The 17,637-nt window shown below is 42.3% G+C and overlaps 1 protein-coding gene across 1 annotated transcript; it reads right to left on the bottom strand.

The window, feature by feature from the left end:
* Positions 1–12,239: 12,239 nt before the first annotated feature.
* Positions 12,240–14,610, bottom strand: Bcl2l10 (BCL2 like 10). Its single transcript, XM_047539282.1, has 2 exons — positions 14,182–14,610; positions 12,240–12,374 (listed from the first exon to the last, which is right to left on the bottom strand). Exons 1-2 carry the CDS (start codon positions 14,608–14,610, stop codon positions 12,240–12,242), a joined length of 564 nt encoding a protein of 187 aa, XP_047395238.1.
* Positions 14,611–17,637: the final 3,027 nt, after the last annotated feature.

The raw sequence follows: 17,637 nt of genomic DNA, 5'->3' as shown, positions 1-17,637 counted from the left end.
TTTACCAACTGCGTGACAGTAACCTCCCCACTACTCCCCACCAGTCTTCCTGTCTCTGTCCTCAACGCTATCCTGTGTTCTACACGGTAGTGTTGAGATTTAAATGACATGTCATTACTCTGCATCACCCCCCATCCCTCCTCAAGTGACAGCCAAAGTCCTTACCACAGCCCAGAGGCCACATGATGTGCACTCTCCACCCGCTCCCTTGTCTCAACTCAGTCCCGCTCATTCTGTCCCCACCCACTCTGGCCTTTATACTGTTCCTCAACATGCCACACACGCTTCTTTCTCAAGGCAATTTTTTCCATTTCTTCTGCTTAGAGTGTTCCTCTCCCAGATGTCTGTTTGGCTAGTTCCTTGGAAATGTTTGTTAAAATCTTATTTTCAATGAGGATGACAACCCCTTCCCACCTACTCCTGGGTCTCCCTTACTCTGTTCTATTTGTTTTTCTCTCCCCCATAGAACACATTTCTTTCTTTTCTTTTTCTTTTTCTTTTTCTTTTCTTTTCTCTTCTTTCTTTCTTTCTACTTGCCTTATTTTTTCTGTGTTTAGTTTTTTGGGTACATTATAATCATATATAATGGTGGGAGTCATTGTTACGTATTTGTGCATGTGCACAATATAATAATACAATTTGGACAACATCATTCCCCAGTATTTTCTTTTTTGTTCCTCCCTCTGCCTGGTCACTTTCCTCTCTTCTACTGATCTCCCTTTGATTTTTATGAGACCTCACCCCCCTTTCTTTTCCTTTTCCCTCTCCAGCTTGCATAAGGAGAGAAAAAACATGACCCTTAACTTTGAGTTTGGTTTATTTTGGATTAACAAATGACAATTTTATTTTTCTTTATGAAAGAATAAAACCCCATTATTTTATTGTATACGTTCATCACATTTTCTTTATTCATTCATCCATTGATGGACATCTAGGCTGGTTCCATAGTTTGGTTACTGTGAATTGTACTACTGTAAACATGGGTATGCAGGTATCACTACAGCAGAATACCTTTAATTCTTTAGGATGAATACTAAGGAGTAGCATAACTGAGTCATATGGTGGTTCAATTCCTCATCTTTTGAGAAGCCTCCACACTGATTTACATAGTGGTTATATTAATTTACAATCCTACCAACAGTCATACGTTGCTTTCTAACATATCATATTTACTAATTATATTTATTGACCCTGTCACCTACCATTAGAATGTAAGTTTCATGAGGTCAAGGTCAAGAATCTTCATCCGTTTTGGTCACTAATTTTCACAAGAGATGAGAAAGGTCTTTGGGGAATCTGATCCTCTGGAGAAGACTCTCAGAATAACAACTTTGGATTCTACAATATTCAGCCCAGCCAGATCACCTGACAGTGGAGTACACTGATTAGCATCCTTAAAGCTTTCAACCAGCATTTTATTTAGCCCCCTGTCCTTAGATACAGGCCAACAATCTAAGATTACAAAGCACCCAAGGAAAGCCTCTAAGATAAAAGAAAGCAAAAAAAAAAAAATTTTTTAAAGTGATAAATGGTGGGGGTGCAACTGGAACAAGGACTGCAAGAAGAATATTTAACAGCCCCTGAAAGATTATGCATTCAAGAAACAGAAAAGAATATACTGTAAGAAGGAATGTTTAGAAAACAAAAAGAGCTCTAAAAAACTAAGAACATGAAAAGGAAAAAGAATGATAAAATTGAAGAATCTAGTACAAAACTCCAAAACCAAGAGGTAGGAAAATAAGAAAATGCAATGGTACAAAGTAAACCCAATATCCAAATATTAAGAGGAGTGGGAGCAGATAACACAAAAGTGATAGAAGATCAGTGGGCCGAACCAAGAAAATCTCCCAAGATAGAAGGACATGAGTCTCCAGGTTGAAAGGCTACACCTAGTTCCCAGAACAGTGGATAAAATATAACCACATCATTGTGAAATTTCAGAATCTAGGGATCAAAGAAAAGATCCTGTAGGCTCCTGGAGAGGAGAGGAAAAAAAAAAAAAATATATATATATATATATGAAAGTGCCAGACATAGTAGGGCACACCTGTAATCCCAGCAATTTGGGAGATTGAGGCAGGAGGATCACTAGTTTGAGGTCAGCCAGGGCAACATGGTAAGGCCCTAAGCAAGTTAGGGAGAGAGATCCTGTCTTGAAATAAAAACTAAACAGAACTGGGGATGTAGCTCAATGGCAGAGGACCTCTGGGTTCAATCCCTAGTACCCCTTTGTCCCCCCAAAAGACCAGGAATCAACACTAGAAAGGAGAGAAACATGGAAAAACCTTGGGAACTGGAAGAAAATGGAGAGGCCTCTCTAAAATTCGGAAGGAATTAATGAACAATCTAAAACTTTAAATCCAGATGAAGCAATAATCAACTGTGGGGGTGGAATAAAGACATTTCAGACAAGCAAGACTGTAAATATTCACCTCCTAAGTACTAGTGGTCAGGAAGTTATTGCAGGGTGAGTTCCATTAGAATGGGGGCATAGACCAGGAAAGGCCAGCTAGGGATAGAAATGGGGGATCCAGTACAGGAGAAAAGTGAAGGAAATCCTGGGTCCATGACACTGAAGGGACAGGGTGACAACTGCAAACCTGGCACAGAGGTGGTCAGTCCTGGTGTGAGCCAGGCAGAAGTTTCTGGCAAGTTCTTCAGGAGAGGATGAAACTTACAAAACATCCCGTGTGAATAAATGTTAGGGGGAAACTTAAACAGCTGGTAGAGAATTTAAGGGTGGATTTCCCAGAAGTTTATAGAAAGCTAGTCCAAACTAATCCAGTAAAAAAAAATTAAGGCAATTATTAACTTAAGGAAATAAATGTGCAAGAATGAACTTATCAGAGCTGATTACATGGCTTAGTTAGGAATAACATACACAATTATAATGTAAAACATGAATATTGACTGAACTAAAATTATAATTGTATTAAGTAGGGTTGGGGAATGGAAATTTTGTGTGTGGCAAGAGATGGGGGTGGGGAGGATGTACCTATCACAGTGCAAAGAAAATTGACAACGTCCCCAACAGAAAAAAACATCAAGAAATAAAATCTAAGCATCCTATTTAAAGATACAGAGACAAATACTGAAAGAATCTACTAAAAGAATGGCAAGAAGTTGTCTCTGGGACTGGGAAAGGAAGGGAGGAGCCTAGGAACTGTTTTCCCCAACAGACCTTATTGATATATTTGATTCTGTCAATTATAATTCTGAAAAAGTTGGCATTCATCTAATTCAAAGTGCATGTGCCTATTTTAAGTATCTTACAACTGAAGTCTTAGCTAGGTTAATTAATGTGATTGAGTTCAAATGGAGTTTTTGAAAGGATAACTGTCAGATAGTCATTTAATACGGCAGCTCACAGCCCTGGATGCACAACAATGGCTGCAGGTTAGAGTCACCTGGAGAACTTTTAGAACCTAGTCATGCCATGATCCACCTAAACCAACCAAATTAAATCCCCAGGACCAGCAGAGGCAGCCCCGGTTTTACAAGTACTTCAGGTGATTCTAATATGTATTCTAATATAGTCTAATGAAGACCTGAGGAATGTCTTAAAATTTACCTCTACATCTCTTCAAGTGACACTCACGGGCTACTCAATCAAGGGCATAGAGACTATTAAAGAGTACTGGCCCCGCTTTGAGGAGAGGAAGGTGAATTGCAAGACAGACTCCACCTTGGAAGCAGGATTAGAACAGGGTCTCCTGGCTGTATGGGGAAGTCAAGGTCAGCGTCACTGTAATCCCAAGGTCAGAAGTAATGGATGTGGATCATAAGAAATTCCCCAAATAATAAGGGCTGAGAAAAAGAAAAGGGAGTAAAAATGAAGGCTGTGCATTGACAGCTTTCATCTCCCAATTCAAATGTTTTCCTGATGCTGGTTGCAGGCAAAGAGGATGTTTTATCATCCTCAAAAGAAAGTCTCTAGGAGGCGTTTATCTTCTCCAAAGTAAATCCTCTTCAGATCCTTCCCACAGACCTTGACCAAAAAAGCTCACATTCCTGAGTGTCCAAGCAAACTGATATGTGTTCACTAGACCACCCCTCAAGATAACCTATATGAACCCAGTCCCTTTCTTTGTTCAGTGGCTCATCTTCCGCCAGGAGGTTGGGTCCACGGGCACCATTTCATCCCCCCGAATAGGGAGCTGAGTTGATGCGTGAGGTTTGCGGTCCTGCCTGGTCTTTTTGTGCTAACAAGAACAGGGACCTCCATGGCATCAGCACAGGATAAAGTATGAGGGCACAGGACACACATTTCTTCTTTCTCTTTGCATTTTCCAACCTTGTGAGGAAAAACCAAATGCTGAAAGATTCCTTCTTTATGAGGTGGTCAGAACCTGGGTTAACCTGTTACTTAAAAACACAAGCACAGAAAACCAAGCCTTTGAAACTAATTTTTAGCACATAATAAATGCAAACTGATGGCCCCTTCACAATCCTATACTTCTCTTTAGACTCCTAGGGCCACCTCTAGGCCCAAGTCAAGAGGAATGGCCTTCTTGTGGCTCAACTCTTAAGATAGTTAGGGGGTCTTAACCTGGGGCATGGGATGGATACTAGGTTTTTAAGCAGAATGGAGGGGCCATCTCCCTGAACCAGAGTCTCTTCCTATTTCCCTCCAGGCATAGGGGACCTGCCTGAGGCAGGACTTGACTTAGGACTGGGCTACAGGAGCTTCGGTTAACATAACATCATAAAATCTTTATAAGCAGGCCATGTTCCAAAGGCTTTGGGCATATCACCACCACTGATGGGCTTGGGTGGATGACCTTAGGTGACTTGTCAAAGGCACAGGATAGCCAAATAAGAGTCAAAATTTACAGAAGATTCATGCTGGGACAGCACTAGATTAAATATCCACAGAACAAAAGGAAATTCATAACACCAGGGCAGTGGCTGGGAGGAGCGAGGAAGTGGAGGCAGTTTGCCTTGCAATTGGAAGCCCCTGCGTGAGGGTCACAATGCCACGTGACTACTTTGCTGGTTGTAGTGAGCCATAAGCACATAAGCACGTTCCCTAGATGAGCAATGCTCTAGGGGGCTGATGGCAGTGCCCAACCCGAGACATTGGTGCTTTGCCTCAGGGTTTTCATAGACTGTAGTCACCCACATTTTCAATTCCTTTGAATTTCAAATATTGAATGTTAGTTTTTAGATGTGAGGTATCCCCTAAAAGCTCCTATGAGAGACAATGCAAGAAAGTTCTGAGGTGAAATGATTGGTTAGGAGAGCCTTAATTCAATCGGTGCATTAATTCCCTAATATGAATTAACTGGGTTTAACTGTAGGCAGGTAGGGTGAGGCTGAAGGAGGTACTTATGACTCTGTGGTTTATATTTTGTCCATGGTTGTAATGTACAAAGCTGCTCTCCCCACCCTTTCTGTTGCAGCCATTTCCCCGCCTCCGACTACTGTCAGTCTGTGAACATCCTAGCTAGCTATTGGTTCATCAGTCAGCTTCCAAGTATCCTTCTCTGTTATTGGTCTCCTGTTAGCCCAGCAGAATTCAACTGCTTAAGGGTAGCTACCTGCACCATCTTTTCTCTCTTGCTTTTCTCTCCCCCTGACTCACTCTCTTTCTCCTCCTCACTTTCCACTCTCTCTCTAGCTCATGCCCTTTCTTTTTCCCTTTCTTTTCCTCTCATTTTCTCTCTTACCCTGCAGGGAGACACTCTGTTTGCTTAATAACTCCCTTATGTGATTTCCCGTGTCCAGCATGGTTTCCGTGGGATTCCTTACAATGGTGAGCAGAGCTCTCTCTGCTTCCTTGTGGCCATGTCCTAAGCATTCCTCCTCCATGCCCTTCGGGCATGATGTTCTGCCCCACCTCAGGCCCAGAGCAATGGAGCTGGCCACCTGTGAACTGAGACCTCTGAAACCGTTAGTGCCAAATAAACTTTTCCTCCTCTAAAATGATTCTTGTCAGGTCTTTTAGTCACAGTGTAACAGTGATCCACTTTATGATTCAAACATAACCCTTGCTGCTCTGCCACTAAGCTAAGAGCAAAGGACATATAGAATAGATAATAAATGATTGGGTAAGATAAGGGCTAATTCAAAAGGAAATAAAATGCTAATACCTCTAGATACTTCTCCCTCCTCAAAACCTGTTGCCAAGGTTACCTGCCTCCAGGGAATTGTTCCTCCCAGCAAGGACTTGTAATGAGCACCTCCTGGGGGGCTCCTTTCCCACCTTGGTCATTCCCACCTTTTGGCCACATAGGCAGGAGGGGAGGAGGGAGCATGAGAAGAAAAGAAACCTGAAATTTATAAAAAGGGGCAAGACACCCCCACTTCCTTGGGCACCAGCTCGAGGCCCCCTCCTCTCAGAAGAGTCTCTTTCTCTGTTCTATCCTTTAAATAAAACTTTTTGCTCTTGCCTTCGCATTTCTCAGGTGTTTAATATTCAACGCCAGGGGAATGAAGAACTGATCCTGATTTTCAAGACTTGTTTTTAAAAGCGTGTTTCTTTCTCTTCCTCTCTCCAAACCCCCCTAATCTCAGGGGAAACAAGATTACCTTTGTTCCCCATCCTAGGCAGAGTCATCTCTCCTTGAGCACACACCCAGCAAAGGAAGTACGTACTTTGAGGATGACACAAGAAGATCTCAGAAATGCCTATCCCCCATATTAACAAATGAATTACAACTCCGGACAGAGAACATCGGAGAACGCCACGTTTGAATCACCTTGTTCCCGGATGGGCAGAATCACAGCCTCTGGGACAGAGTCCCCTGTGTTTCTTCTTTGCTAGCAAAACAATAAATCTCCTTTTTTCTTTTTCCTCAAAACCTTGACCTTGTTATTGCATTGGCATCGGGGACAAGGACTGAGCTTTCAGTAACAGTGGGAATATGTAATAGTGTGAAGAACAGTGTAGCAGTTCCTCAAAATGTTAAACAGGAAATCACAAGACCAAGCAATTCCATTCCTAGGCATATACCCAAGAGAACGGAAAATATGTCCACACAAAAACCTGTGAAAGAAGATTCATAGCAACTTATTTATAATAACCAGCAAATAAAAACAACCCGTGTGTCCATTAGCTGCCAAATGGTTAAACCAAGTGTCATATTAACATAATGGAGAATTAACCCTAAAAGGATTGACTACTAATACATACCACAATGTGGATAAATCTGGAAAACACTATACTAAATGAAAGAAGTCAGACAAAAAGCAGCAAGTTATCTGTTTACGTGAAATGTCCAGAATGGGCACATCCATGGAGACACAGTAGGGTAGTGGTTGCCAGGGTCTTGGGGGGGGGGGATTTGGGAGTGACTGATAATGGATGTGGAATTTCTTTCTAAGGTGATGGAAATATCTGGAATTAGACAAAGGTGATGGTTGTACAACACTGTTAATACACTAAAAAACACTGAATTATTCAGTGCATTTTAAAATGATAGTCATTGTTATACCAATTTATCACAATAAAAATATACATAAAACTGTAACATATACCCTTTCAAAAAAAAGTTGTTATAAAAGTAATGTCCAGCAAGTTTATTTCATACATTTATATTTGTGGTGTTGGAGATGAACCCCAGTCTCTTGTCCATACTAGTATTTCAGTAATTTTTTTGTGTGTGTGTGCTGCGTTTGAATCCAGGGGCACTTTACCACTGAGGTACACCCCCAGCCATTTTTGAGACAGGGTCTAAGTTGCTGAGACTGAACTTGAACTTGAGATCCTCCTGCCTCAGCCTCCCAAGGTGCTGGCATTACAGACATGTACCACTGTGCCTGGTTTCAGTAATATTTTTAATTTCCAAAATCGTTTATCTTGGGAAGATCTTTTAAATGGTTGGAAGCCTCTCAAAATTGGAGGTTTCTGTTTCCTTTGAAGTTTTTTTTTTTTTCTTAATTTAACAGAGGGGTGCTTAACCACTGAACCACATCCCCAGCCTTTTTTTTTTTTTTTTTTTTTTTTTTTTTAAATTAGAGACAGGGTCTCACTGAATTGCTTAGTACTTCACTAAATTGCTGAGGTTGGCTTTGAACTTGAAGTTCTCCTGCCTCAGTCTCCTGAACTAGGACACTACAGTGCCTGGCTTCTTTGAAATTTTTAGTTGTTTGAGTCTGCTTTCTTGGGAATGTTCTTTCCTTGTTTTGTTGCTTCTATGCAGTTTGAGTTTTCTCTTAAAGTTTGGTGACTCTTGGGGTTAGTTACTAGTTATTGATGAGGATCTAAATCAGTAGTGCTTAATCCTGGCTGCCAAGCAGGGTCACCTGAGAATGGTGTAGGTGTCAGGGGGACCAACAATATTGGAATCTGGGGGGAGGTGGGGAGGCCTGGCATTGACAGAAAGTCCCCCGTGATTCTACGTGGAGTCGAGAGCTCCTCATCTAGACTGACCAGCCAAGCCTTCTGGGGCCAAGAGTGAGCCCCTGCTTTGTGGGAAAGAAACATCACTGATTTTGAAGATGATCTTTATTCCCTGAAGCAGAGCTGGAGATCTCTCAGCAATCCTGGGTTCCACTGTCAATTTTCTCCCATTGACAGTGAATCCATTCTCTAATAGAACCTCTCCCCACTTTGCTAATGTTATTAATTTTTTAAAATTGTTTTTTGAGTTGCTATATATATTATATATATAAATACATATACATACATACACATACACACCTATGTATGTGTGTATATTGATATATACATTTTTTTGGTACTGGGGATTGAACCCAGGTGCATTTAGCCACTAAGCCACACATCCAGTCCTTTTATATTCTATTTAGAGACAGGGTCTCGCTACGTTGCTTAGGGCCTTACTAAGTTGTTGAAGTTGGCTTTGAACTTGGAATCCTCCTGCCTCAGCCTCCCCAAGACTCTCTGATTACAGGCATTCACCACCATGTCCAGCTACTTGTAATATTTTTTCAATAGAATTTGAGAAGGGGAAGGTTAAGATGTATCTAGTTGAAGACATCCTGAACATTTATGCTTTAAACTAAAGCTTCAAAACATTCAATTTTTGATAATAAAAATTTTAAAACGTTGAAGAATCAATTTCCTATTAACATTGACATTTTCAAGTAATGTTTTGATAAACTGATAGGGTAAAAGGGTAAAGAGTTAAGTTTCATCCCATTAAAATCTTGTTTTGCTAAAAAATTTTTGAAAGTCAAATGACTACAACATGTAAAAGCAAAGTACTATAAAGGGCAATTCAATGTTAATATTTTTCTATCACTAAAAGGAAGCAGGCCCCTTCGAGAAATGACTTTCCCTTCTCCTCTTGGTTATTTATTTACTCATATCAGCAGGGGCTCATAGTTTACTTTATCAAAGAGTTATAATCTTTATTATATTTGACATCAACTTGTACCAAATTTGGTCAGTGGTGGCCTCTAACAGAAAAGCATGCAAATATACATGAACATAACAGAATCATGAAATTGGAATTTGTTTCACCAGAAATATTTAGAAAACTACATGAAGCATCCAAGAAATAAAATACATAAGGAGTAAAGGGACAATTTGTTTACCTCTATTTTAATAGCTAATAATCAAGTTGCCTAGTCCATTAATAAGTTATACTTAGTGGTAGTTGAGTGAGGAAGAACCATTGTGTTAGGAAGTTTAGTGTATTTGTTACAGCACAAATGTAGAAATAGCCAACTGTTTTCCCAGGGATCTTAAATTCCTAGTTTGAAATGCTAAATAGAGCTGGTGGTAAGTGTCACATGAGTTCTTTTTAACTTTGCGCATGTCTGTGAGGAAACTCAGTTTCATGTGTACCAACAATTGGCTTAAGTAGAAAAGGAAATCTGGGTCCCAGCTAGTTTCAGGTGTAGTCACATCCTGAGACTGGAGCTCTAACACCAGAGCAGTTTCCTGGGCGGGTGTCTGGACTCTTCCATTCTGTGTGGTCTTCCCTTCAAGCAGATTCTCTACACGTGGTGCTCCAGAGTCTCCCCCACAGAAACCCAGGGGCTGAGTCCTGTTAACTGGCTCAGGAGTAGACTCTGTCAGGCCAGATCTGGGTTGTGGTAAAGTGGGGAGGAGTTGACCCCACCAGAGCTACATAGTCCTAGAGGAAGGAAGATGCCCAAGTTGTCATCACAAGAGAGAATGGCTCTGGAGAATGCAAACAACATTTCATTCCCATCAGCATCAGAAGCCAGAGATAGAAGACATGTGGTAAGAACCATAGGAGAACTGATAAGTCAGTTAGGAGTTAGGTTCTTGGAAGGGAAGACGCAATATTGTAAAACACTACCTATGTATCTCAAATACTAAAGCAATGTCTGAATGGATTTTTAAAAAAAATTTGTTCTAATCAGTTATACAAAACAGAATACATTTTGACACATTGCACATAAATGGAGTATAACTTCTCATTCTTCTGGTTATACCTGATATAGAATCACACTGGTTGTGTAATCATATATGCACATAGGGTAATAATGTCCAGTTCATCCTACTATCCTCCCTTCACTCCCCTGTCTAATCCAAAGTACCTCTATTCTTCCCTAGACCCTCCCTCACTATTGTGAATTAGTATCCTTATATCAGAGAAAACATTCGACTTTTGGTTTATTGGGATTGGCTTATTTCACTTATGGATTCTTTATAAGCTACGTTTAAAATTTACCTTAAGTCACAAAAATAGTCGAAGAGTTCTTTGGGAAAGAACAATGGTAAGGGGTTAGATTTATCTCATGAGATATTAAAATACACTGTGAAATAAAGTAATTGAGATAGTGCCGTTAGTACAGAAATCAATAGAATAAAAGAGAATGCCTTCAATCAGTAGGGACAGAATAAAGAACACAGAATACTTTATAATCTTAGGACAAGGATGACCTTCCTAAAGACACCCCAAATACCAAAGCCATAAAGGCAAACATCTGGAATGACAACTTTGGCAAGAATGTGAAGAGCTAAGCATCCACATTGCTTGACACAAATTTGGACTGGTAGAGCCAATTTGGAATAATGAATTAGAAGAAGCCAATTTTGGGGGGTGGGTACTGGGGCACTTTACCACTGAGTTACATCCTCAGCTCTGAGGCTGCTCTTGAACTTGCAATTCTCCTGCCTCAACCTCCTGAGCTACTGGGATTACAGCTGTGCACCACTACACCCAGAAGTAGCAGCCAAATTTTAATATGTATAAACTCGGAATTTTAGAATTCTGTAGATCAGCATCTGTGAAAGGATATGCATATACACACAAGAAATCCATGCAACATTGCTTCTAATAGCCCAAGAAAGGAGAAACACCCTAACACACCTAACAACTGAGGGACAGTTAAAGCAGCCGATCCTGCCATAGGGGAGAATACTTCATAAGAGACCTGCATGGCAGAGCTGCATGTTCTGAGGTGCAAGAGCTCATAAGACTAAGTCAAAAGAGCAGGTCCACTTTTATACAATGCAAGTATACTAGTGACCAGGAAGGCCTGGAGGGACATGGCACAGTTGACCATCTTGTAGGTGATGGGTTGACTGCAGAATGGAAGGTGGAACAGAAGGATTTTTATGAGCTTGTGTGTTGATTAAGTGTTTAAAATAAAGCATGGTTACATGTTGTATATTTAAGGAGGTAATGAAAAATGGTTATCATGTTACTCAAATACAATGAAGTCTTATTGAATCAGGGGAAAACCAGCTAAGTTTCTTTAAAATGATATACATTTATTAAAACTTTGAAGTTACTTAAAATTTTGTTCAAGTCAGAGGAAAAAACTAATAATATTAGTTCTATAAGCCTAGATGTCCCAGGAATTAGATATCAAAGAATTTAGGTTTCAAATAATTCAATTTCAAAGAATTCCTTATAAAAGGATTAACATCACATTCTTTGCTGCACTGGGACTTAGGCTTCTCTGAGGATCATTATTCCCTAAAACCACAGCCATGGTAAGTTAGCAGCAGCCCTGAAATTGTGGATGGACAGGAGTAGCTTCTATTCACTCATCCAAATGCAGCCAAGAGCACATTTCCCAGTTAACGGAAGGCAGTTTCTTCTGCAGTTCTTTGGAGCAAAGAGCCTTTAGTCTCCCCACTTTCCCACTTGGAAAAGGGCTTCTTGTGGCCTTGTCCTCACACCTGAATTTTTCCCCAGAGCTGAAACACTGGCCAAATCATCACCACACGACTCCCTGTAGCATGCAGGTAAAAATGTTTGGGGGAGGAGGTTTTCCTGAGTTCTGGTTTTTCTCACCTAAAATTGTCACTTAGCTGGTCATGGTTAACAGGTAAAAATGGGTTAAAAATGTCAGAACTTTCTGTAAAATTGTTTCCATAAACAGAGGAAGGCAGTTGTTAAAAGCAGCGACATAAAAATCTGGACTAGCAGTCTTCTCCAAAAAGTTAGCGGTAAGGGTGTCCTGAAGAAGAGACAAAAGCCATCCTACAAGGAACAGAGAGAAGAATTAGGTTTCATGACACTCAAAATCTGAGCTCAAAATACACAGGAGAGGCTGGGGGGTAGCCCAGTAGTAAAGTGCAAGCAGAGCATGCACAGGCCCTGGGTTCAATGCCCAGTACAAAACCAAAACCAAGCAAACAAAAATATTAAAAATACCAATATGCAGGAGGTTGCAGATTAAGCAGTAAAATAACTTGTGTTTAAAAAGAAAGGGGATTCTAACAATAGGCAACCTGTAACTAGGAGTCCTTGAGCCGTCAGAATTTGTAAGAAGTCCAACACTGTGTATAGAAGCAACAGTTTAACTTTTGTCATCTAGAGCGGGAACACATTTTGACTCAAAGTGGAAGAAGGCAGACTACCATGAGTCATCCTGCTCTTTTCTGAACAAAGAACAGATGCCATTAGGGGAAATGCTAAATCACTAGATTAAAAAGTTATCACCTGGGACAATAAGGCAAGAGGCTCTATTTAGGAAGGGACTTGAACTCCAGGTTGTGGCATTTTAATTCTAGCCAGAAAGGTGAGGGTGAATCCTGTTTACCTAGTAGAATTTCAGCTTCTTGATGTCAAGAGATTATTCCTTAGTTACTATTGATTAGCAAAAAAACAACAATGACAACAAAAAACCCCCCAATGCCCTCCCAATTTCCTCTTTAGGTGCAGAGGGTCTCAGAGGTCTTGTAACGATAAGTGACTGGGGGTAGGGGATGGGGGCCTTCAGAAACTCAGCTAAGGGAGTTCTCATGCCTTCACTAAGGCCAACATCAGGAATAATGCAGGAGTCAATGCCCACGCCTCAAGTGACTTTCCTTCCTCACACGGTAACCCATCTGTTACCAGAGGAAGGCTAAATGGAAACTGACAAACAGGCTAAAGTTTTTTAAAACTATTACCAGTTTCTACAGTTTAACTATATTTATCCTATAACATGGATCACTCCAGTCCTGATTCAACTCTGGTGAGGAGGGGATGAAAGAAACAAGGGGTCTAGCTCAGAATCCAAAAGTCATGCTGTGGACTTAGCCCACAGTGGTCGCTTTTCTAGGTCATTAGCTGGGTGCAGGAGCTGCAGATTAAGAATCTCCAGCTTGGTGGCACACACCTGTAATGCTTGTATTCCCAGCAATTTGGGAGGCTGAGGCAGGAGGATCTCCAGGTAAAGCCAGTCTCAGCAACTTATTGAGGCCCTAAGCAACTCAGTAAGACCCTGTCTCTAAATATAAAAAAGGGGCTGGGGATGTGTCTACAGTGGTTAAGCACCCCTGGGTTCAGTCCCCAGGAACAAAACAACAGAACTTCCAGCTGAAAGTGAGGGGCCTGAAAGGTCCCATCAGAGCAGGGTGCCGGTAGAAATGAAGAGATAGGAGTCAGGGTCCCCACTGGGACCACACACACCTTCAACCCCTCTCCAGAAGTCATTTAGCAGGCGGCAGAGGAAAAAACCCACGTGGCCTGGGAGGGCATCATGACTGAATTTACTAGTTGGAAATCCCTACCTACTTGAGTGAAGCATGCAGAACTAACAGGCATTTCCTAAGAGCTGGCTAAGGGGGCAAGGTCAAAGCCTGCAGTCCCAAGTCGCAGTCAACCTGAATGGGTTCATAAGAGAGCCATTTAGCAAGGTCGATATCTGCCAATCTGACTGCAATAGAAGAAACCCCGACATTCACCAGCCTTTCCTGTGCTGCTGAACCCAGCCTTTTCACTTTCAGGAGACCTCGCCCCAGGCGGCTGATGGGTCAGGGTCCCCCGCAGGGTTGGCCAACCCGTGCCGCGTGGTGCTCACCCAGCCACCACGAGCCTCCAGCCAGGCGCGGTGCCGCCCCACGAGCTGAGCACATAGCAAGGCCACGAGACGCTGGCAGTCCAGGGCAACTTTGTCCCTCTTCTGCCCCCGGGCGGTGTCCTGCGGCCCTCTCTCCAGTAGCGTCCCCGCGAAGGTCACAAGCGTCACCACCCGGCCCCAGTTGAGGCCCTGGCTGTCGGAAAACACAGCCTCTGTCATCCGTGCCATCAGCTCGACGCGGTTTCCCTGGTACCCGCGGTAGAGGGAGAAGAAGGGCTGGTGCTGCCGTTGTAACTGAGCGGCCGCGGAGCGCAGCACGGCGGCCTCGGGTGTGGACGGCGGCAGCCCCGGGGTGCCAGGCTCCCGGGCGCAGTACTCCAGGTAGTCCCTCAGCAGCCTGAACGTGCGCTCCTGCAACGGGTCTGCCATCCTTTGGCCTCTGCACCGCGCCTGGACCTTCGCCTGCTCTCCAGAGCCCACTGCGTCTGCCCGGCCGGCGCCAGGTTCTTGTTTTTCCAAGATCAGGAGAGAAGCCTTTGATGGAAATCCCACTTGCACCTGTGGCATTCCATAAGGGAGACTGAGAGATTTGCAGGAGTTCACGTGTGTCCCGTAGCAATCAGGAGCAATGCGAGGCTGGGATTATTGGTTAGTTCTGGGCCTAGGGATTAAGAACCCGAGCGGATGGTCCAGGAAGCTGGGCATGGCTCTGGCCTTTTCTTTAAGGCTACACACAGCCGGCACTGACTGCTTCCTTGAGGCTATTAACCAGCATCTCTAGATTGGAGGAATGCCTCCAGGTGTGTGTTAATTTCTTTCTCTGGGTGTGGCACAAGGGGCAGTAAACAGGGCTAATCCTCCTGGAGGCTGCTATGGTGCTGGAATTTTCTATATTCATTTGTTGGTATTAAGAACCTGTGGGGTGCTAGGCCTTCCCCTTTAGCCCTGGAGATGTGATGAAGAATAAGACATGTAGTCCTTGACCTCAAGGACTCTACCTTCTAGAAATGGTTGGACACAAAGGAATGGGCCATTTCTTCAATTACAGTTTTATTATCATTATAATAGAAGAAATTGAAGTATTCAGTTATTGGGAGGCAGCTGCTTCTTGTACCACCATTCCTATCTTGGTTAGAGTTCTCATTACTTTTACTGGCCAATCTCTCATTATTCCATCTCCTGATGTAGTAAATACATTGCTATTAAACTTTTTCAGTTCATATTGCTCTATGGTTTCTTTCTCCTGAGTGGACCTCGACTGATACAGAATTGGTACTAGCAGTGAAAAAAAAAAAGAAAAAGAAAAAGAAAAAAGAAAAGACAACACTTAGTAGGTGTCTTAATCCATTCAGGATGCTATAACAGAACCCTGTAAACTAGATGTCTTAAGGACAAGAGAAATGTGTTACAATTCTGTTGGCTGAAAAGTCCAAGGTCAAAGTGCTGACAGATTGGGTGTCTGACAAGAGTTCACTTCCTGGTTCATGGCAGCTTTCTTACTGTGTCCTCTCATTGCAGAAAGGGTGAGTTATCTGGGGCTTCTTCTATAGGGACACTAGTCCTATTTATAAGGGTTCTGTCCTCTTGATCTAGTCATTTCCTAAAAGCTCCCATCTCCCAATACCATCATGTCAGGGTTTAGAATTTCAACATGAATTTTGGAGGGATACAAGTGCTCTGTCTGTAGCAATAGGCCATTTTGGGTTTCACAGGCAACATATACTGCATTTGAGTGTTCTAATTCAACCCAGTCTGCAGGCTAGTGGATGGGCACCACAGTAAGAGAAGGCTCTGCAAAACATGCAGGCTGCCATGAGGCTACTCTACCACTTGGGACTTATGTTCCAACAGATCTAATGGTATACTTGCTGTGTCAAAATATGCTGTGTGCAACCTCTAGCAAGCATTAGTAGGAGACTGTAGCAGATCTCTGGAATTTTAAGAAAATCTATGTCTTCTGAAGATGATGTTTCTCCTTTTGGGAAGTAGGCTGTGGCTTGCTGCTGAGCCTTGATAGAGGCTATAGGCCTAATCATCAGGAGACTACACAGCTTGAGCTTCCATCTGAACTCAATGTCGTCTGAACTACTGAGTCATAAAGCTGAATGTTCAGAGCAGCAATCTGTCATCAAATGGGAATGGCATATTAGAGACTGAACTCAGGCAGGTCTAAAAGGAACAAGTATATAACAGGTGGCCAGACTCCTTCAACCCCAACTCCTGTTGCTTTGGCCTCTCCCTGTTTGCATGTGTATGACCTCTTGGAGTGTTGCTTAGGGCCCGCTGAAGGAGGAAGACTCAAGCCTGGGTTACAGATGGGTCCACATGATATGTTGTCCACATGGAAGTGGATAGTGCCAGGCGTGGTGGTGCACACCTGAAATCCCAATGATTTGGGAGACTGAGGCAAGAGGATTGAGAGTACAAGGATAGCCTCAGCAAATTAGCAAAGCCCTGGGCAACTTAGTGAGACCCTGTCTCAAACTAAAAAAATAAAAGTGCTGGGGACTTAGCTCAGTGGTAAAGCATCCCTAGGTATAATTCCCAGTACAATACAAAAAAAAAAAAAAAAAAATAGTGAATAGCCACGATAGCCATGGCATTCACTCACACTGAGGGGTAACTGTGAAGGACAGTGGCAAAGGAAAATTCAATGGGTAAAAGTAAGGGTAGCATGTTTGGTTGTCCACTTTACCTGAGGTGAGAGATGCTTAGAGTACAGATCTACATTGATTCATAGGCATTTCTGATGATTTTCCTAGATTATCAGGAGATGAGGATACACTGGGAAGATGTGTATGACTGGAGCCCTCTGGGCATAGATTGTGAAGCTGTGTCATGTGAATGCCTGTCAAAGGGCATCTACTGCAGAGGAGACTCAATCAGGTGGACAAAATTAAGTACTCTGTGGATGTCAGACAGTCTCTCTACCTAGCTACTTGCTCAATGAGCAGCAAGGTCATTGGCAGCAGGGACAGAGGGGATGTACAGACTCAAAAACATGGAATTCTCCCTAAAGAAGTTGAGCTGGCTAATGCTACTGTTGCATGCTTAATTTACCAATGGGAATGATTCTCATTAGAGTGAACCAATTGAGGTTTATTGTGAGAAAAAGTATCTCTCTACACATCAAATTCCCATTTGAACTGATTTTGACATCTTTTTTTTTTTTTTTTTTTTTGGGTGCTGGGGATCGAACCCAGGGCCTTGTGCTTACAAGGCAAGCACTCTACTGGCTGAGCTATCTCCCCAGCCCCTGATTTTGACATCTTGTTCCCTCATTAATTAATGAGTTAAATACAAGTTTTGATACTTTAATTTTTATAAAAGTATCATATATGCAAGAGAGTCATGATTCTAGTGTTCCGAAATTATATTTTAGCAGTAAGCACAGTTTTTCTTAGGTTTGGAGAAGCTGTGAGTGGGAAATCCTCTGGTCCTGCCATTGGTAACTCT

The sequence above is a fragment of the Sciurus carolinensis genome, chromosome 2 (genome assembly GCF_902686445.1).
Source record: "Sciurus carolinensis chromosome 2, mSciCar1.2, whole genome shotgun sequence".
NCBI classification, from domain to species: domain Eukaryota; kingdom Metazoa; phylum Chordata; class Mammalia; order Rodentia; family Sciuridae; genus Sciurus; species Sciurus carolinensis.
Note: the sequence above shows the minus strand (reverse complement) of the source record. Positions and strands in the feature narration are given on the sequence as shown.

Bases quoted from the DNA above. Each gene is read 5' to 3' on its own strand.
- Bcl2l10 (XM_047539282.1), bottom strand. From the start codon at position 14,610: ATGGCAGACCCGTTGCAGGAGCGCACGTTCAGGCTGCTGAGGGACTAC. The intron at 12,375-14,181 runs GTGAGCACCACG...TGTTCCTTGTAG, and splicing joins TGGAGGCTCGTGGTGGCTGG to GATGGCTTTTGTCTCTTCTT.